The sequence below is a fragment of the Microcaecilia unicolor genome, chromosome 11, assembly GCF_901765095.1.
Source record: "Microcaecilia unicolor chromosome 11, aMicUni1.1, whole genome shotgun sequence".
Taxonomy (NCBI): Eukaryota; Metazoa; Chordata; class Amphibia; order Gymnophiona; family Siphonopidae; genus Microcaecilia; species Microcaecilia unicolor.
In genome coordinates this window covers 162,920,102-162,941,854 of record NC_044041.1, presented here as the reverse complement: position 1 = coordinate 162,941,854, position 21,753 = coordinate 162,920,102, and the positions used below count along the sequence as shown (strand labels likewise).

At 46.5% G+C, this 21,753-nt stretch overlaps 1 protein-coding gene across 1 annotated transcript in view; it reads left to right on the top strand.

Annotated features, from left to right (window-relative positions):
- LOC115481000 overlaps positions 1 to 21,753 on the top strand; it is a 211,217-nt gene that overhangs the window by 174,751 nt on the left and 14,713 nt on the right. The window contains exons 8-9 of the mRNA XM_030219985.1: positions 10,337 to 10,535; positions 12,918 to 13,036. Coding sequence (XP_030075845.1) covers positions 10,337 to 10,535; positions 12,918 to 13,036 — 318 coding nt within the window. The remainder of the gene's footprint in view (positions 1 to 10,336; positions 10,536 to 12,917; positions 13,037 to 21,753) is intronic.

Here is a 21,753-nt window from a genome sequence, read left to right as displayed (position 1 = left end):
AAAACAGTTCAACTTTATGTAACCAGTTGTAGAAATTGGTTGAATGTGTTTACCTTTCTGCTGAGAGAGCATTGCAAGGGGGGTTGCTAGAGGTGTCCTGAGTTGCTATGGAAATATTCAGCCATAGAGACTCCTGCACATGAGCAGAACATACCATAGAGATTTGCACTGACACCTAAGATTTTAAAAGTGCTAAAAATAAGTTTTAAAAGTATTTGCATTAAATCTAACTGCAGAATTTAGGTGTTAGGAGATGGGATTGATATGCTATGTACTCAAATTTGTTTAAATCATATGCAAATTAGTCCGTTTTTGGGAGGTTCTAATTTGCATATTTATGGGTAAAACAAATTGTTGGAAATGTTACAGCCTTAATGTTAGGGCATGGCTCTGATCAAAAATGTGAAATTTGATCCAAAAACGAAGGGTTTATCTAGTGTTTTTGACTAAAAATTCCCATTAGATTGTCTGTATGTTAATCTGCATTCAAATAGAGCTCTCTGATTGGCTGAGCAGCTCTTGTTAGAATTCTGCTCCAATAGAGCAGAAAGAGAGCAACTGAAGATTTGACTGAGCCAGGACCTGCATTCTGTGAGCTCTGTATGTAAGAAGTGAAAGAAAGAATTGATAAGATTTGATTGATATATTAAAAGAGTGAATGACTTGATTGAAGTAAAACAGGAAATTGAGGAGAGGTTTGTACTAGATTTGAAAGTTTTAGTTCTCTCCTGAGGAAAGGATTGTGAGTTTCCAAGCTGATTTGGTCCTAATAGTAAGGATCAGAAATCATTAAACATTTAAGGAAAAATATTTATTTCTGAAAGAGATTGGTTGAGATTTTCAAGTTTGAGTTTTCTCTGCTGAGAGAGGAGTGGATCTATGAATGTGTGTGTGTGGATGAGATCCAGCAGTGGGCTTCAAGATCTCAGCAGCAAAGGGTTACTCTTTAGATAGTCAGGGTAAAGTTATAATAGAGCTACTTAGAAAATTAGAACCGAGGAAATTCAATTTATTTTATTTTTTCATACTTTAGCACTCAGTCCAGGTTCCAGTTTCAGGCAGGCTGATCTAAAAGACACACACACTGCAGGGAGGCAGTATTTCTCCTTTTATTTTATTTTTAGATTAAGTTTAGGAAGACAACTTTTAAAGGAGAGATCTCTTGAAGACTTGAGTCTGCAACTGGAAGTAGGGTTGCCAGGTGGAAAATTTTTTCCCCACCCAAACCAGCCCAAAACCCAACCAAAGACAAACCTCGCGCCTGACACCCCCGCCGTCATCAACCCCGCCCCCGCCGTCATCGGCCCCGCCCAGAACATCATTAACCCCGCCCAAAACGCCACTAGCCCTGCCCCCGCAGCCCAAAAAAACACTAAAAAAACCGCCGAAAGACCCCAAAACAAGCCCAAAAAACCGCAACCCGCCACGGGCAAAAATTTCCTGCGGCGGGTCGCGGAAAAACGCCCAATTGGGCGGGAAAACCGCCCACCTGGCAACACTGACTGGAAGTTTCCTTCAGCTAAGTTCAGAGAGAGACAGTTCACATTTTTCTGAAACTCCTGTTTACCACACAAGTGAACTGAGATTTTCCATGAAATACACCTAAGGAACATTCCTATTTTGAGTTGGAAATCTTTGAAGTGTTATACTGACTTGTAATTTGGTTAGGAGACTAAATGTTTGATTAGTAAAGAAAGTAGAGTGTATCCTGGATCCAGTAGGGAATCAGCAGTTTTACTGGTCTAATCCTGTACAATCTAACTGAAGAGTATTTCTTTCTGTTCACCAGTACAGTTAAATACTTTCTTCCATATCATCATGCTGATCAATCCATAGACTGGTGGGTTGTGTCCATCTACCAGCAGGTGGAGATAGAGAGCAATCCTTTTGCCTCCCTATATGTGGTCATGTGCTGCCGGAAACTCCTCAGTATGTTCTCTATCTCAGTAGGTGGTGGTCACACATAGCAGCAGCTCTGGCTAGTCTCCAAGCCTAATCTTTAGGTTTTGTTGAGTACCTGGGGTTGAGGGCTCTTCTTGAGCAAGTCCAAACCTGGTGGTGCCAGGTCCCTCCTTTTCTCCCCCCTCCCGCTGGCTCCGTTTAAAAAAAAAAAAAAATTGACGTCCTTTAAGGGCGTTTATTTCAACGTTTATGTCAGCGTTTATTGCAGCTGCTCACTGGGACACCAGTTCGTTACAGCTCGGAGCAAAAAGCAAGTAATTTTACCTTTTTATAGCGGGCAGGGGGTTCCCCGTTCGGTCTCCACGTGGCTTATGGCGTCGGAGGGCGAGGGCGCAAAGATTCGCTCCCCGGACTGCGTGTGTGCGTCTAGCGGGGATGCGGGGGTTTTCAAAGCCTGAATCGCCTTTGTTGGGCATCAGTTTGGAGTCCGGTCAGTGTCCCGGTTCTTCATCCGGTACAGCGTTTTTTCCCGCCATAAGCGCCCATCCCCCGCTGCTCACCCACTCCATGTTGGCCAGCCACTCTGCTCGGACGGCTTCTTCTTGGGCCGCCCTCGAGCTGAGAGACGTTAATGCTATGGTCGCCCTTGATTCGGGCGACGGCAAGAAAGCGGCAAAAGTTAAACGCCGTTCTTCCCACGCGACTCCTCAGAGTTTCGCGCCGGACACCATTTTGGATGCACAGCATGTTTCTCCCCCGCTCTTGCGAGCGCCGGTTGAGGGTGCGTCTAGGGCCGTGGCCAAAGCGACAGAAGTGCACAGTCTAGGGGGTTTCTCCCCTGAGTTCTTTTTGCTGCTGCATCAGGCTTTTCTTATGATAAACGCTGCCGGCTCCCGCCTCTGATCAAGGGGCTGAGGCCTCCGGAAGCAAACGCCCTCGGGTGGACTTCCAGGCCCTAGAGGACTCGGTCTCCTCTGATGTAGATGAGGGCAGCATATCTGAGTTCTCCCAAAGGTCCTTTGGGGATTCCTTGGAGGAGACGGATTCCCGCTCGGATGGAGCGGATGAACCCCCTGCAGCACGGATCTTTCGCTCAGAGGATTTGCCCAACCTGTTAGTGCAGGCCATGAGCATTTTGAAGAGTTCCTCTCCGGAGGACGTCTCTCCCTCAGCCTCTGTTGGCTCTGCCATTATGCGGGGGACTAAGCGCCCGCCTAGAACCTTCCACGTGCATGATTGCATACCTTGATTTCGGCTCAATGGGATTTCCCAGAAAAAGCCTTAAAGTGGCTAGGGCTATGTCCCACCTCTATCCTCTGCCTGAAGGGGAACGGGAGGCCTTTCTTGGGCCTACCGTAGATTCTTTAATCACTGCGGTGACTAAGAAAACGGCGTTGCCGGTGGAAGGTGGCACGGCCCTAAAGGACACCCAAGACAGGAGTTTGGAGGCGGCTTTAAAGTCGTCCTTCGAGGTGGCTGCTTTAAGTTTACAGGCCTCAATTTGTGGCTCCTATGTGGCCAGGGCGTGCCGGACGCATGCGCAGCGGGCTTCCCCCTCGGATCCTTCCTTGAGGGCTGATTGGCCAGCCCTGGAATCGGGCTTGGCCTACTTGGCAGGCTGGCTGTATGATGTCTTGAGAGCCTCGGCTAAAGGTATGGCTCAGACAGTCTCTGCACGGCGGTGGCTTTGGCTGAAGCATTGGTCTGCTGACCACGCCTCTTAAGTCTCGCCTGGCTAAGTTGCCTTTTAAAGGCAAGCTGCTCTTTGGGGTCGAGCTGGACAAGATTGTGACCGATCTCGGCACGTCTAAGGGCAAGAGGTTACCGGAGGTCAGGGCTCGGGCCAATGGTGCCCGCCCCGGTTCCTCCAAAGGACGGTTTCAGGAAGCCCGTCGGTATTGCCCAGGCAAGTCGAGCTCCTCTGCCCCCTCTTTCATCAAAAGGAATTTCTCCCCCAAGCAGCATTCCTTTCGCAGAGACCGCCGTCCTGGAGGTGCCTCCTCCGGTCCTCCCCCAGGGTCTCGTACCCAATGACGGGGCGCTGGTCCATGGCCCAGAGCAGATTGGAGGACGCCTATCCTCGTTTCTGGGCGAGTGGACCAGGGTAACTTCGGACGCTTGAGTGCTGGAAGTCATCAGAGACAGCTACAAGCTAGAGTTCTGCTGACCCTTAAGAATCGAGTTTGTGCACTCTCCCTGCAAGTCTCCGGTCAAGCTGTGGCAGTGCAGCAGACTGGACAATCTGATCCGCCTGGGTGCGGTCATTCCGGTGCCAGAAGATCCTCTGGCAAGGGGCGTTACTCCATTTCTTTGTGGTACCTAAGAAAGGAGGTTTCGTCCGGCCTATCCTCGACCTCAAGGGGTCAATCGGGCTTTGGAAGTTCGGCACTTCCGAATGGAGACTCTCCGCTCTGTTATAGCAGCAGTACAGGCAGGGGAGTTCCTGGCATCCTTGGACATCAAGGAAGCTTACTTGCATATTCCCATCTGGCCTCCTCATCAACGCTTTCCGCGTTTTGCAGTTCTGAGGACACTCCCAGTTCAGAGCCCTCCCTTTCGGGTTGGCTACTGCTCCGCGGACCTTCTCCAAGTTATGGTGGTCATCACGGCCTTCCTACGCAAGAAAGGAGTACAAGTCCATCCTTATCTGGACGACTGGTTGATCCGAGCCCCCTCTTATGCACAGTGCGGCAGAGCTTCAGACCGGGTGATTGCTCTTTTGAGCTCCCTGAGGTGGATCATCAACTGGGAGAAAAGCCAGCTGTGCCCGACTTAGTCCCTGGAGTATCTGGGAGTTCGATTCGACCCCCAAGTGGGCAGAGTGTTCCTGCCAGACAATCGGATTGTCAAGCTTCAGGCTCGGGTGGACAATTTCCTAGCAGCCTCTTCTCTTCGGGCTCGGGACTATGAGCAGCTGTTGGGCTCTATGACGGCCACGATGGAAGTAGTGCCCTGGGTCAGAGCCCATATGAGACCTATACAGCTCTCTCTGCTGCAGCGATGGACTCCAGCTTCGGAGGATTACGCTGTGCGCCTTCCCTTGGATCCAGCGGTGCGCAAGGCGCTGAGCTGGTGGCTGAGGCCAGACAAGCCGTCCGCAGGAATGCCTCTTGTGACCCCGGAGTGGGTTTTTCGTCACGGCGGACGCCTCTTTGTGGGGCTGGGGAGCCCACTGCTTGGGAAGGACAGCGCAGGGGCTCTGGTCCCCTGCAGAGGCAGAGTGGTCTATCAACCTCCCGGAACTCAGAGCCATTCGGTTGGCGCCTTTGGAGTTTCTCCCGGGCCTGGCGCTGAAGCCAGTACAGGTCCTGTCGGACAATGCCACGGCTGTGGCCTATGTCAATCACCGGTGAGGTACCAGGAGCGCCCCTCTAGCCAAGGAGGCCATGAAGCTATGCCTGTGGGCGGAAGCAAACCTGGAACAGCTGTCGGCGGCCCACATTGCGGGAGTCATGAATATTGCTCAGGCGTTCTTGGACATCACGAAGCGCTGGGGCCAGCCGAGCCTAGATTTGATGGTGTCTTCAGCCAATTGCCAAGTGCCGCGCTTTTTCAGCAGAGGATGGGACCCTCGATCTCTGGGAGTAGATGCTCTTCTCCCACAGTGGCTGACACAGGAGCTCCTCTTTGTGTTCCCGCCTTGGCCCATGTTGGGCAGGGCGCTAGGCCGGGTGGCAAAGCATCCGGGCCGGATAATCCTGGTGAGTCCGGATTGGCCCAGACGTCCCTGGTATGCGGACTTGATCAGGCTCTCAGTGGACGGACCTTTGCAGATGCCAGCGGAGCGGGGCCTGTTGCATCAGGCTCCCGTGGTGATGGAGGATCCCTCCCCCTTTGGTCTTACGGCCTGGCTATTGAGCGGCAGCGCCGGCGCAAGCAGAGCTTCTCAGACAAGGTCATCGCTACTATGCTCAGAGCGAGGAAGCGCTCTACTTCTACTGATTACGCCAGGGTTTGGCGTACCTTTGCATCGTGGTGTGAGGCAGGCTCACTTTCTCCCTTCACTGCTCCAATTTCATCAGTGTTGGCGTTCCTGCAAGAAGGTCTGGAAAAAGGCCTGTCGCTCAGTTCCCTTAAGGTCCAGGTAGCGGCTCTTGCTTGCTTCAGGGGTCACCTGAAGGGTGTTTCCCTGGCATTGCAGCCAGATGTGGTGCGCTTTCTCAAGAGAGTTATTCACCTGCGCCCTCCTCTGCACGCAGTGGTACCTGCGTGGAATCTCAATCTGGTGCTAAGAGCCTTGCAGAAGCCGCCTTGTGAACCCTTGTCGAGGGCATCTCTGAAATAATTGACGTTGAAAGCAGTCTTTTGGTGGCTATCGCTTCAGCCAGAAGAGTTTCCAAGCTCTAGGCGCTATCATGTCGAGAGCCCTTTCTGCAGTTCACTGAGGCAGGAGTGTCTATTCGCACAGTGCCTTCCTTCCTGCCCAAGATTGGTCCTCGCTTCCATGTGAATCAGCAGCTCTGTCTACCCTCCTTTCGTAGTGAGGACTACCCAGAGGAGTACTCTGCTCTCAAATATTTAGATGTGAGACGAGTCATCATCGTCAGATACTTGGAAGTGACCAATGATTCCGGAAGGCGGATCATCTGTTTGTGCTGTTCGCAGGTCCTCATAAGGGTCTGCAGGCTGCCAAACCTACAGTGGCATGATGGGTCAAAGAACCCTTTGCAGCGGCTTATGTGGCCGCAGGGAAGGTGCCGCCTATCCAGCTGAAGGCTCACTCCACTAGAGCACATGCAGCCTCGATGGCAGAGGCCGAGTCCGTCTCCTTGGAAGAGATTTGTAGGGCAGCAACTTGGGCATTGGCTCATACCTTCTCCAGACATTACCGCTTGACTGTGGCTGCTCGGGCGGAGGCCCGGTTTGGAGCTTCAGTGTTGCAGTCAGGGATTTCTGTGTCCCGCCCTGGGTGAGTACTGCTTCGGTACATCCCACCAGTCTATGGATTGATCAGCATGATGATATGGAAGGTAAAATTATGTATAATACCTGATAATTTTTTTTCCATTAATCATAGCTGATCAATCCATAGCCCCTCCCAGATATCTGTACTGTTTATATTCTGGTTGCATTTCAGGTTCAAGTTTAGTCTTCAGTTCCTGTTCAGGAGGACTTCGTGTTCAAGTTTTTTCAATTGGATTCTTCAGGAGTTGAGACGATTTTTTGTTACAGTGAGCTGCTGCATTCCTCTCCCCCCCGTTTTACGGGGCTGGATTGATACCTAAATTCTGCCGGCGCTCCCTCCCGCTTCGTGCGGCTGTAGGGCAGCTTTGTACCCCTTCCACTTCGGCGGTGTTGGGGTCAGTCAGCTCCTCCCGCGGTTGCGGTTGCAGGATAAGCCAGATCCCCCTGCATCGGCGGGTGTGGTGTCCCTCCCCGCTCCGCGGGGATGAGCTGGACGGATGCCCCTCCACCACTTGTGTGGGGATGAGCTGGGTTAATTCCCCTCCCCCGTTTCGGCGGTGGTGAGCTGGGCAGAGTGTCCCTTTGTGGGTGTAATTCTCTAAGTGCTGAGTCCTGCGGATGGAGCTTTGATATCTACATACTGAGCAGTTTCCGGCAGCACATGACCACATATAGGGAGGCAAAAGGATTGCTCTCTATCTCCACCTGCTGGTAGATGGACACAACCCACCAGTCTATGGATTGATCAGCTATGATTAATGGAAAGAAAATTATCAGGTATGATACATAATTTTACCATTCCACTTTAATAAATAATTTCTTGTTACATATATAAGGGAGTAGTATCTGGATTTATTGTAAATCAAATTGATTCCATTCACAGGAATTTATGTTCACCTTTATGCATTCATCCGGTATTATTTTTTAGGATGATGTTTTATTCTATGTTCACTCTGTCTCTGGTGACCTGAGCACAGTTAGTTCCTTCGGCTGGCGCGACTATACATATTAGAGGTATTTTGATGCTGTGTGAAGTCTTACCACAGACGGGTGACATTTATTAACAGAACACAGGATCATGTGAACAGTCTTTGCAAATAGCAAACTTGAAAATCAAGTTGATGACATATAAATCCTCTTATCCAATCCAGTGTTGCTTCCTGTGCATAGCAGATTCTGTCCCATCCTGCCTGGCAGATCAACCAGAGACTGCCCTCCTGGCTATTTCTCTTAAAACCCCGGTGGATGCTACCCCCAACCATCAGACTTTCTTATGGACGGACATTTCTCTGTCCGCCCACTTCTTGAGGCGTGGTTCCTCTCACCAGCAGGTCAATACAACAAGAAACTCTCCAGATTTCCGAACCCCTCCCTCTGGGGGAGGGGTTAATACTTCACTCTCAGTGCCCAGCTGAACATCGGCCAGGCCACCCAAAATGATCCTCCAGCATTCAGTGCTGGTGCCCAGACATGGCCCAATACTGAATATCAGGGGATAATTTAGCCGGCAAGGATCAGCATTTTTAAAAAAAGCTGACCACTGCAGACCGAATATTGGGGGGCAAGTCTTTAAAGCTTTCCTAAAAGATAAATAATTGGAAATACTGCTCAGATCTGATAGTAGCAAGTTCTATAATGACGCTCCAGCATAAGAAAATACTTTCCGGCCCATCAAACATATAAATGGCAAGAGGCGTACTCACTCACAAATGCGCAGTAGAGACCCTCTCTGTCCCGCCCCCGTGTCAATACGTGATGACGGGGGCGTGACAGAGAGGGAACCTGCACACCTGCGAGTGATGGAACCGCCGTCGCCACCGCTCCCCCCCCAGGGTTGCCGCTACCGCTCCCCCCACCCACCCGGAGTCGCCGCCGCCACCCAACCTCCACCGGGCCCGGGTACCTGGCTTCACTATTCAAACCGCCGGAACGCAGCACACAGCTCATCTGAGCTGCCGTTGGCCTTCCTTACCTGCCTGTGTCCCGCCCTCACCAACGTTACGTCACACGAGGGCGGAACACATGCAGAGAAGAAAGGCCGACGGCAGTTCAGATGAGCTGTGTGCTGCGTTCCTGCGGTTTGAATAGTGAAGCCAGGTACCCGGCCCGGGTGGAGGGGACTCTGGGGGGGGGGGCTTTCAAACCCCCCCCCTTCCTTTACTAGCCCGTTTTTACGGGCTCAACGGCTAGTATTCAATACCTGCCAACTGGTTAACTCACTTGTTGGCAGCTAAGCAGTCATTTTCAGTGGCACTTAATCAGTTATTGCCAGTGAAAATGACTGGCTAGCACCGATCTTTAAGCCGGTTATGTCGGGGGTGTTCCAGGGGTGTTTTAGGGGCGTGACCAGTTAAGTTACAATATTCAGAACTTAACCTGCCAGGTTTAACGGATAAATAGGACCCCATAAATAGCACTAACCCATGGCGAGTTAAATAGGAATATCATACGCTAACTGGTGTTTTAAAAAAATGGATATTCAATGCTGAAGCCTCCCAGGGCCCAGCACTTATCCATTTTCAGCACTGCCAGCTGAATATTGCCTGGCCTGTTTTTAGTATAGAACTCAAAGAAAATATTGAATTAATATTTTTTAGTCACTGAAGTTTGTTTCCACACCAGTTTCTCCCATTGATAATGCAAAGGCACTCCCAGCTTCCAAAACAGGTTGGAATGTCCAGATCATCAGTTGTTTTCTGTCTGCCTACCTTTGTGGTCAGACTGGAAATATTATCTCATTGGTTTAAGTAGTGGCGCTATGAATCAAGCCAAGCAGGCTCCTACACTGCTGGACTAACTGCTCCTGTTGAAACAGATTTACAGCTGTCCTAAATTAACCTGAGTTTCCAACATAGTATTTAAATAATGTACATGGCCTTATGGAAACTTTTGACCCTGGCAACTGTTCCTTTCAAAAAAAAATTTTCATAATTTCCTCATTTTGTCACCCTTCCTTTCTACAATTAAGTGCTACAACTGCATTATTATTATTATTTTAGAGTCTTCATTCCAGTGATGACAAATTTGATCACACTTTGATCCCTATAGCCCGGTAGTCCTATCACCAGTACCCCTTGTACCAGGTCCTGGTTACCAGTAAGGAATTGATTTAAAAATGTTTCTCTTCTGATTGATTTCTGGATCAACTGTTCACTGAAACAGTCATTTATAGCATCTAGAAACTTTACCTTCCTGGCATGTCCTGATAAGATGTTTAGCCAATCAGTACTTGAGTAATTCAAATCTCCCATTATTATTGTGTTACCTACAGCTAATGTTACTAAGAGATGCTGCCACTGTGTGTTCTAATGCCATTAATATGCACTATTTTACCACAAGCCCCATTTTATGTGTTAGCCTGGGACCAGTTACTTTGTGTGTAAGTGTTTAGCTTTTGTTTTTAATTAATTTATCTCTTGCAGGGCTTGTGTATGCTTTTAAACTGAATTCTATGCAAGCCTTTAAAAATGTTATCATGGAAATGCAGACTTTACATCTTGTTTATCTCAGCTCTTTCTCTCTCTCACAGGATGTCCCCCTATCATCTCTAGGGCCAAGTGGGGAGCTCGCTCCACAAGGTGCAACCAATCACTGGGGCGGAATCTGCGTTACATTTTCATCCACCACACCGAGGGTTCTTCTTGTAACAGCTTATCAACATGCAGCGCTCAGTTGAAGGGCATTCAGAACTACCACATTAGCAAAAAGTGGTGCGACATTGCTTACAGGTAAGAAGCACTTCACCATACTGTGTTACACTGTGTCCAGCAGATTCATTCTAAAGCTAGAAAAAAGGCAGAGAATGCAGCTCAGTGGCTGGAGCTGAGGTCATTTTTCTGCTTAGGTTCCCACATCCTGAACTAGCTAATTCTGGTCCGAATACTGGTTGAACACAGAACTCCTTTTCCAACAACCTTAGGTTATTGATCAACAAGAATCAGTAGAACAAAGTTGTTTAGTGAGCTACAGAAAAGTCTCAGAGGTTTCTGAAGGAACTAGGAGTATGATTTGAAAAATGCTGGAGGCAGTGCACAGTGGCTTCCTGATAAGACGCAGATGAAGAGAGGCAAACGAAAAAGCTGATAAGAATCAGATGGTAGGAGTAAGAAGAAACTGTCTAATGCACAGGGCCTCCGAGAGACAAATCCGGGCCCAGGGCAAACAATCTTTAGGGGCCCACTGCCACCGCAGCCCCCATCCCCCGCCGCTGCTGCCACTGCAAACAAGAGAGAGTAATCTGTCGACCAGGGGCGTATCTGCGTGGGGCCACAGGGGCCTGGGCCCCCGCAGATTTCGCCCTGGCCCCCCTCCCCGCCGTCAACCCTCCCCCGCTGCTTACTTTTGCTGGCGCCGAGGTCCGACCCGCAATCTCCGTTTTTCGTCTTCCTCCGTGGCCATGCTTCCAGGAAGTAACGCTGCAGTGCTGATTCGTTGAATCCAGTTCGGCGTCTGACGTCAGACGTCGAACTGGAGTCAACGAATCAGCACTGCAGCGTTACTTCCTGGAAGCATGGCCACGGAGGAAGACGAAAAACGGAGATTGCGGGTCGGGACCTCGGCGCCAGCAAAAGTAAGCAGCGGGGGAGGGTTGACGGCGGGGAGGGGGTGGAGAGAGGCGGCGGCGGGGGGGGGGGGGGGAGGGAGGCAAAAATGTGCCCCCCCTCTCTGGCTCTGGCCCCCCCTACCGCCGGATTCCAGATACGCCCCTGCTGTCGACCACAGTTTCTTCTTCCTGTTGCATCCTGCCTCCTGTGAAGTAACTTCCTGTTTCCACACATGCAGGATGCAGCAGGAAGAAGGACCCTTGGACAGCAGAGCAGTCTTTTTCGACTGCTTGCGCCAGCCTTCCTTGGAGGCTGGGCCTGGAGAACCTTACCCCCCACCCAGTGGTGTGCTGGAGCAGGCTCTCACAGGCTCTCGAGAGCCATTTGTTAAGTTTTTAAGAATTTTGGAAGCTGGTTCTCCATGGCTACTTTAACAAATGGATTTCAAAATGTGGGCTTGGGCCCCTCCTGAATTCTCTTTTACTTTGCTGGCGAAAAAGAGCCCCTGTTAACAATTTACCAGCACACCCCTGCCCCCACCCCACCCCCTCTTGGCAGCCCTGCTACTGCCAGTGCATAGTACCCACTAGCATCCTCAAGGACAACACAATGGGATGGATTTTCAGGCTGTCCCTCATGAATATGCATACAGATCACCTAACTGAGTATCTCTATTTCAATCTAGTTACAATATAAATTGTTATCTATCAGGTAACTACCTTATTCTTTATTTCTTTGAATAAATTTCTTTATTCAAAAACTGTCACCATAAAAATAATATAAAATATTATATATCTTCTAATTATATTGACATTACACTTCTTCACATTCTCTTCATTCATTCCAACATTAAATGAATGGGTACAACCAACCACAGGACTTTTTTCACCGCTGATACTTCTAATATCCATTCCCCTAAGAATGTTCCACTATACATCCACAATTGGTACACTTTTTCTTTTAATGATGACTTCTTATATCATCTCTTAATAAATGTCCATCATATCACAGTCGTTTTACATTAATGTCCACTTATCTCTATTATTTTGTTACAGTGACTGTAATCGCCATGAATATTTCCATATGCTGTATTCAAATCTTGTTCAGTGCAATATTTTCACACCAGAATGAATCAGTCCATAGTTCCCTTGGTTCAGTTCTTCTAACACAATCACGGGCAAATCTGCTGCTTGAAACACCGTCAAACACAAGCAGCAGATTTGACCTCATGTGCAACTTTCTTTAAATTAGTCACCATACTTTCTAACTCTTCTTACTCTCTTACCTCTGTATATGTTCCATCTTTGCTTATACCCTACACTGTCAATTAAAATGTTCTATTACGTGTCGTGTTGACATTGTAAGTAGTATACTGTGCCATAATTTGTATTGTTATTTGAATATTTTTACTTTTGTAATTTATTGCTCATGTTTGATTTATTCTTACTGTACACCACCTTGAGTGAATTCCTTCAAAAAGGCAGTAAATAAATCCTAATAAATAAATAAAACTTCAGACTGCTATGTTGAAACATCAGAAAAACTTCCATCTGTCTCTCTTTGCAGCTTCCTGATTAGTGCAGATGGTAGTGTGTATGAAGGCCGTGGCTGGTCCTCTGTTGGAACTCATACCTCAGGCTACAACTCCAAATCCATTGCGATAAGTTTCATCGGTGACTTTATGAGTAAGATGTTTTCTATACTACTTCACTCCAAACATTGAGGGAATGGAGCAGAGGCACTGCCCCCCTTCCTTGTGTATTTATCCAAAGAGATGCAGGTGGGGATATCACTCATCTACAGGTCTGATCCTGATCTAGATGCTGGCAAAATCCCTCTTAATCAGACTATCTTTTGCATTCTAATCTAACTAGCTTCAGAGTCAGACGGGCACAGAGAAATATCTAATAAAATACAGCTTTTTAACCAAACAGTTATCAATAGAAATCAAACAAAATAAAACATGGAAAAGAAAATAAGATGATACCTTTTTTATTGGACATAACTTAATACATTTCTTGATTAGCTTTCGAAGGTTGCCCTTCTTCGTCAGATCGGACTAACCAAACAGTAAAATATCAGCTCTGTATTCAGCATTTCTTTTAAATGCTGGCTGTGGCACTTTTTTGTTTATTGTTTATTTATTTTCTATACCGTCACTTCTTGCATAGCAAATCAGAATGGTTTACATCTTATACTTATTCAGGTACTTGCACTGTCCCATATGGGCTCACAATCTAAGTATATTGTACCTGGGGCGATGGAGGGCATCCTATCAATAGGGAAAGAAAATGGAACTTGATATACTGCCTTTCTGTGGTTTTTGCAACTACATTCAAAGTGGTTTACATAGTATATACCAGTACCTATTTGTACCTTGGGCAATGGAGGCATAACCTTGCTAGCACCCGTTTCATTTCATACCGAAACGGGCCTTTTTTACTAGTAAATAAATATTTACAAAATCTGCTCTATGTGTAAATTGCGTGGCATCGGGGTTTGGGGGGGGGAGTTTGAGTGGAACTAAAATCTACACATATAGGGGTGAATTCTATATACGGCACTGAAAAAAGTGCTATTCTATAAGCCACGCTTAAAGTTAGGCACGGTTTGTAGAATAGTACTTACGCCTGGGATTTGAGCCTAACTTTAGGCATGGCCATTTGCACCAACTGAAATGTGGTGCAAATGTACGTGCTTCTGTTGGGCATACATTGTCCATATTCTACAATAATGTGCGTAAATTCTAGGTTCATCCTCACTGTACCCATGATCCTCCCATTTCTATGCCCCTTTTTTTTACTCATGTATAAAATTTAGGTGTGGATCCCATGCCTAAATTTACACACGTAAGTTCAAATTAAATCTAATTAGTGCCAATAATTGCTTACTAAAAAGCTAATTATTGGCACTAATTAGTTCATTCAATTAAATTGTGTGCATAAACTGGGCAGGCGCTCAAATTTGTCCACACAATTTTTGGCAAATTTTGCCAAAACCACAATACTGAAACTATTCTTTTGGGATTGACTACCTATATTCGAAACCATCTTAGTCAAACCCACTCAGTACTGCTTCTCTCCATTGACCTTAAGGCAGCATTTGATACGTTAGATTATAGCCTTCTATGGTGGACTGCTATTCCAGAAATGTTACTTATTCAAGTAAAATAATAATTCTTTATTTTATTTTTTTTCCTATGGAATTATATATGTTCTTCTGGCTTCCTATGCAAAGATTGTCTCTGCAATAACTATTTAAAATCAATAAAAGAAAAACAATAAAATAAAAGATCATAGCCTTTTGCTTAGGGGTCTTTCCCAAATCAAGCTAGAAGGCCCATCTTGCCTGGTTTAACTCATATTTCACTGGTCATACTTTTACAGTGGCCTTTCAGGAATCTTACTTTGGTCCTTATACTTTACCCTTTGGAGTACCACAGGGCTCACTCTTATCCCCCCCCCCCCCCTTTTATTCAATATTTTTCTAGCCCCCTTATTATTCTTCCTAGAACCCTGGGCTTTGTATCATTTGTTTACTCTGATGTCATTCAGGTTCTTAGTCCTATTGATCCTTCAAACAGCTGTCAAATAGCCACTATCAATCGTAAACTAATCACAGTTTCTGCCTGGTTTACGTGACACTGCATAATTCCTAATCTTGAAAAATCTCATGTGTTGCTTTTTTCTTCAAAACTGAATACATTGCTAATGAATCCAAATCCTCATGAAAGCTACTGTAATCCCTCTTACTGATAAACTTAAGATCTTAGGGGTTATACTGGATAATGCCTTGACCTTCATTCCTCAGATTTCTTCAGTGATCCGCTGTACATTTTTTTCAATTTAGACGTATCCGGTCCATTAGACCATTTGTTCTCCCTGCAGTTGTAAACATTCTAGTACATTCTTTCATTAGATCTCAACTCGATTTCTGTAATTCTCTTTATATGGGTCTCCCTCAACATAAAGTGCACAGACTGTAACTCATTCAGAATACAGCCATTAAGCTTATAACAGGGCACAAGAAACATGATCATGTCACGCCGCTTTTTTAGTTTAAAACATTTTTATTGAGTATACTCCAAAATAATACAGCACTTACTCCACTTGTACATCATTTCCTATAATAATGCTGTCAACATTGGAATCCACTTGTACATCATTTCCTATAATAGTGCTATCAACATTGGAATAACATAAACTGAGTTATCAACAATCCTCTTTCCCCCCCCTCCCTACCCCCCCTTTCCCCCCTCCCCCCCCCCCCCCCCATTCCCTTAACACAGCATTCTGATGGTTCGATGATTTTATCATCAATCATACCGTAGTCTCAATCTTATTGGCCAAATCTTATGTTTCTCCCCTTCTCCCCCCCTCCCCCCCTTGTTGCATGGCTCAACCTTATCTCAGCCTATCTTCTCCATTTCCCCATGGTAACCCATTAAGCACTTGGCTTCTTGCTTTCGGTGAGATCTTATTTATGTATTGTCCCCACACCGTCAAAAACCGCACTTGTCGTTTTGGTGTCACTCTCGCCCCTCTCGCTTCCCATAACATCAATTGATGCATCTTATTTCGCCAGTACCAGTAAGAGGGGGGGGGGGGGGTCCAATATCCAGTGATTCATAATACATTTTTTCCCCACTATACAGGATTTGCTCAGGAACACTCATTCTCCCTGGGTCCCTACATCCCATTGTTCAGGCACACTCAGCAGCATTCTTTCAAACGTAATTAGAACTTGGGAGCCTGTGACCTCCCTTACAAATTGGCCTATTCTCCCCCAGAATGCCCTTATAGTCTTACATTGCCATATACAGTGTGTTAGATTTGCACCTCCCTGCCCACATTTTAGGCACCCATCCGTTTCTGTCACCCGTGCATGAAAAGCCCTTCTGGGAGAGAGGTATGCCCTATGTATTATTCTATATTGGCACTCTTGCAACTCTGCACTATGTATCACCTTCTGCATGCCCCTCAATGATTGTTGTAAATGGTGTTCAGAGATATTCCTATGAATTTCAGCTTCCCACTTCATCGCCACCTCAGTTACCCGCCTCCGTGGTAGCCCTTTCTCTAGCTCTCTAAAAAACCAAGATACAGAGACCTGTCCCAACACATCCCCTTCCAAAATGTCACGCCGCTTTTAAGGGATGCCAACTGGTTGCCTATTTTTCTCTCACATTAAATTTAAATTACTCTTTTTGGTATATAAAATGTGCTCTTCTGCAGAACCTATCTTCACTATTTCTTCCTTACAGACCATCTTGATCTCTATGTTGTTCATAACAGGATCTTCTGATTAGTCCATCGCTGTGTGATATACCTTCAGCTACCATGTGCTGTTTTCTTTTTTTCTGTGCAAGCACCACAACAGTGAGATTATTTACCTGAGTGCTTGAAGACTTCACCATCCCTATCCCAATTTTAAAACCTATTCAGAAAAGGCTCTATGTCAGCAGATCCTTCTCTAAAATACTACAGGAATTCTACATGTCCTGACCTGGACATCTCAATTGTGATTTTTATATTCTATCTAAAATAGGCTTGCACATGGATAATGGTTGAATATTGCAAACTATCAGTAGAGTTAAGAAGAATGCCCAAGCTCTGTTATCACTCTGCCCCAGAACCACTCAAATAATGCTGAGGCAGTCTGTAAGAATTTTCAATTACATTATCTGTATAGTGCTGTTGAAAATACATGAATAGGGGGGCGCCGGTGAGCTCAAAGGAAGATGGACGCCTGATCCATTTAATCCTCACTACTGTTCTTCGCTGTTTTTCACTGTTGTTCACCTACTTTTGATCAAGGCTTCAAGAAACCAGAAAGCTCAGGTTTGCTCTCTACTCCAGCATCAAAAAGGCTGAAGCACACACCACAGTCTCCTGATAAATCTTCACAAAGAGGCCGATATATCTTTACAATCTAGTATGAAATAAATTCTCTCCATTAGAGTCTCCTACAAGACAAGTCTAATTCTCTAAATGAAATGATAGAAGAAATCACTGAGATTAAAGCGAGCATAACAGAAACCTCAAGCCGCATAGAAACGCTCGACATTAAATGCAATGCAAACTCAGCGGCCATTTCAGCCTTCCATTGCAAGGCAAAGGAATTGGACTTACTTCAACAGGAAATCAAGGATCTTAATAACAAATCTTGTAGGAATAATGTCCTTATTTTAGGCTTTTGCGAGGGAGCCGAAGGTACCAATATGATTGCCTATCTGGAAAATCTACTTCCCACTTTGCTTGATTTGAAGTTTGAGTCACCCCTTGAGATTGAATGTGCTTACCGTGTTCCTTCATCAAAACAAAAGCTGAGAGCCAGAAATTTCCGAGGCCCATTGTTCTTCAGCTTCTCCGATACCAGCACGCTCTCGCTATTTTGCAATCAGCAAAGGTAAAGTCTCCAATACAACATGACATTCTCAGAATTATGTTCTTTCCCGATTTAAATAAAACAACAGTCTGAAAAAGGGAAAAATGTCTTTCTTACAGAGATCAGCTTAAAAAGTTGGGGGGCCCAATATGGGCTCTATTATCCTCCCCAGATTTAGAGTCATGGTCCATAATTCTACAAGATCTTTTACTGACCCGATGGCTCTACAAGCCTTTCTGGAACCTCTCAAGGTTGAACATTTACTTTATCAATTCTGTTTGCAGCTTCCATAATGCATTCGCGTAATTCATATATGCTACAACTGTTCTTTATATTTCATTACATTATCGTAGTAGCATAATTATGTAGATGACTTTAGCAATCTCATTTCTAATACCTGTATTTTTCCCAATACAATTTCATGTTACCTTGTTCATATATTATATTTATATATCTAGTATTTGCTTGTTTCCCTATTTCTGCACTCCTTAAACATTTATTAGGGGCTCCTCTTCCTAGACCTCCATTACCCATACATTGTTCAGTAGTTTTCTTTCTGGTCCTTTGGTTTTTCCAGATAGGAAAATGGTTCTTTTTCTCTGTATACCCACCAAAAATGTATTATTGTGCTTACTGATTTATATCATTGCCAGACTGTATGCCTGCCTTCTCTGTGTATGTTCATGATCGTTAAAGCTTCGCACTTTAATCCACTACAGAACTAATTTAGCTTTTTCATTGTCTTAATGTATATTGTTTCCCTCAATGTTAATGGGTTGAACAACCCAATTAAAAGGAAAAAGTTTTTTTCATATACTAGATCCAGTGGCGTAGGAAGGGGGGGCGGTGGGGCGGTCCGCCCCGGGTGCACGCCGCTGGGGGGGTGTCGGCTACGCTGGTTCCCTGCTCTCTCTGCCCCGGAACAGGTATTTACTTTATTTTTTGTCTATTAGATTGTAAGCTGTTTGAGCAGGGACTGGCTTTCTTCTATGTTTGTGCAGCGCTGCATACACCTTATAGCGCTATAGAAATGCTAAATAGTAGTAGTAGTAGTAGTAGCAGAGCCGACGCAGCTCGCAACGATGACATGTACTCGGGACGGAGCGCTAGTGGTAAGAATGTGCTCCGAGGGGGGGTGCGCCATGCTGCACCCGGGGGGGGGGGGGTACGCAGCGGCGACCCGCCCCGGGTGTCAGCCGCCCTCGCTACGCCACTGACTAGATCTATTAAACCTGATATTATGATGCTCCAAGAGACTCATTTACTTGAAGCTGACACTAAACATCTCAAAGACAACCATTTTGTTTTAGCTGCCTTCTCTCCTGCTCCACACAAACTGAATGGAGTAGCTATACTCTTTAGGAAAAATTTCCCTGCAACCATTGTACGTCAATCCTCTGACACTACAGCAGTGCATTTGTTTTAGCAAAAACGGTGCTGGTACTCAAATGCTAAGCCATCCTTCAGGGGTGGGGTGATCACTGAGGGACCCACCCTACAATAACCAGGCCCCCTGCAACTAGTCACAGAATCTATGACAAGGCAGAATTGGTGTGTAGAGCCTGAGCTCTTTCGTTAAAACATGGGGTCCACATGGGTCAATTTTACCAGACAATGGAAAAGGTGACAGTACTCAGTACCCCCAAGTACCCCCTCAAAAAAAGCCCTGCACTACAGGTAGATGGATAATTATGGAACTCCAATTTCAAATACTCAGTATGTTCTTTTCAATACATATGGTTCTAATACTGACTCCCCTGAATTTTTTCAAGAAATTTCTGCAACCCTTTTACAGTTCAATTCTACCAATATCATCATGGGAGATGATTTTAATCAAGTTCAAAAGCAGGTTCTGGATAGGCAATCTAAATACCCCTTAAAGCAATCCAAGTCTTTAATAGCCATTGAAAATCTTAGGAAGATATTTGGTCTATGTGACCCCTGGAGAATCTGGCATCCCACTCTAAGGGAATATACCTTTTACTCTCCACCCCATGCTAGTAGCTTCTCCAGGATGTTATGATTGGGGTCAGAACCCCTCTCAAACTTACCTCTTTCCTGGGGGTCAGCTTCTTAGCTGGCTTCTGTTTCTTTTCTCTGTCCTTTCTGAGCTGGCAGCTTCCAGCAGGTTAATTGTCTCTTCACTGCAGCTGTGGGTGTAGTCTGAGTTGCTCTAACACTCTTTGGGTGTACTGGCTTCAAGTGTTTCACGGTGTTGCATTGATGTGGGTTGGGCCTCTCGGGGTTTGAACGTGTTCTGCCTGGCTCTAGGGAGAGTGACATCATCTGGGAGGGCCTTGATAAGGAAGTGGGTTCTTTCCTTCAGGGCCTTCGCAACGTTTGCTTCTGGCTACTTGCTTTAGGTCCAGGTTAGTTTAGTGCAGTGTGCACTTGTGACTTGTGTGTTTGACTTCCCTGTTTTTCCCTTTTGCTACGGGGTGTAGCACTGCTGTTAGTGCAGTGCTGGAGTTTGGTGCTGGGAGCACCCTTGTTAGTAAGTGTTTAGGAAGCACCTTTTGTTGTTGGGGTATTTGGCTTTCCTGCTTGTTTCCTTGTGCTTACCCCGCTTTTCCTCATGACCTGTGGTTAGCTGCTGTAGCTGGGTGCTTAGGAAGCACCAGGGTGAGAACCCATGTTTAGCTGCTGCAGCTTGGTGCTTAGGAAGTACCAGTGTTAGGTCTGGCATTTGTCTTCCCTTCCTTTTCCCTTGTGGTTTCCCTGCACTTCTGTTAGTGTAGGGCGTAGGGGCACCCCTGTTAGTTTCTGTTAGGAGCACTGCTGTTAGTGGAGGGCTTAGGAGCTTTTCTGTTGGTGCTGGGCTTAGGAACACTTTTGGTCACTTTAGGAGTTAGGTGCACTTCAGTTACAGCTTGTTCTAGTCCTGGTCCCTGTGTCGTCCAGTAAGTCCTGCCGGCTACTCGAACCCATGAGCTCAACTCCTGGGGGGGCTTAGTAGCTAAGTGCAGGTGAAGCTGTGTGGACCAGTCCAGTGTGCTCCAGTCCCGTGTTCCAGTCCTGTGTCCTCCAGTCCGGGGGACCAGTCCAGGCAAGCTCCTGAATCCAGTTCCAGTTACAGTCAAGGGGTTGATTCCAGTCCGGGTCCAAATCCCGGCTCCGTTTTGGATGCCAACCCAGGTTCCAGTTCCAGATCTGCTTCTGTTCAGACTTCTAGTTCCTGTCAAGACTGGGATGCCACTTCGGGCCCCAGCCCGGCTTCTGATGTCAGCTGGGGTAGTGGCTTCAGCCTTGCTCTTGCCATTACACGGAATTGCCAAGAGGTCCAGGACATTGTGGGTTCCCTCTGGGAAGGGTTACTTTTGAATTTTGTTCCTCTTGATGCATCCATGTTCCTGAGGTTGCCCCGTGGTGATTCGAAGAAGCCTCCTGGTCACAGGTTCTACTTTTGTCTGCCAGTTTTGAACTTCCTGGTGACTTCCAGTCTAGTGATCTATGTCTGGCTTTTGAGACCCATCAGGAGGTTTCACCATAGTTACCCCTGGACACCTGAACTCCTCAGGGAGACCGAGAGGGGGGTCTTGAGGAGGAGGTACTGTTACGTCTGTGGCCGTGACCACCCTCAGACTTACCCTGTTTCTGGGAGTCAGTGGCTGTGCTGGCTTCTGCTTGTCTCTGTGTCTGTCTCTGTCTTAGTTTCTCTCTGGCTCTGTGTGCTGATTGCCCTACTGAACCTCACCTGTGTGGGCTATGCCTTTTCCAAGATGGCTGCCACCGACTCTTCTATGCCAGTATCCAAGATGGCTCCCGCTGGGCTGACTTCTCTGTGTGTCAAGCCTCTGTTTGGATGCAAGGTGATTGCTGCAGCTGTGCCTCTGGTGTGGAAGGGCTTTATTAATCACTTAGAGACTACAGCCCTGGCCCTTTGCATTTCATCTAAGGCCCTGGTGTATAGAGTGCTCTGTACACTGTTTCAGTGTTTGCTCTGTGTGAGTTTCTATGTTTGACTAGATAGCTTAGGCACCGTGTGGCTTGTTAGCCTGTGTATAGCTTTGCTAGT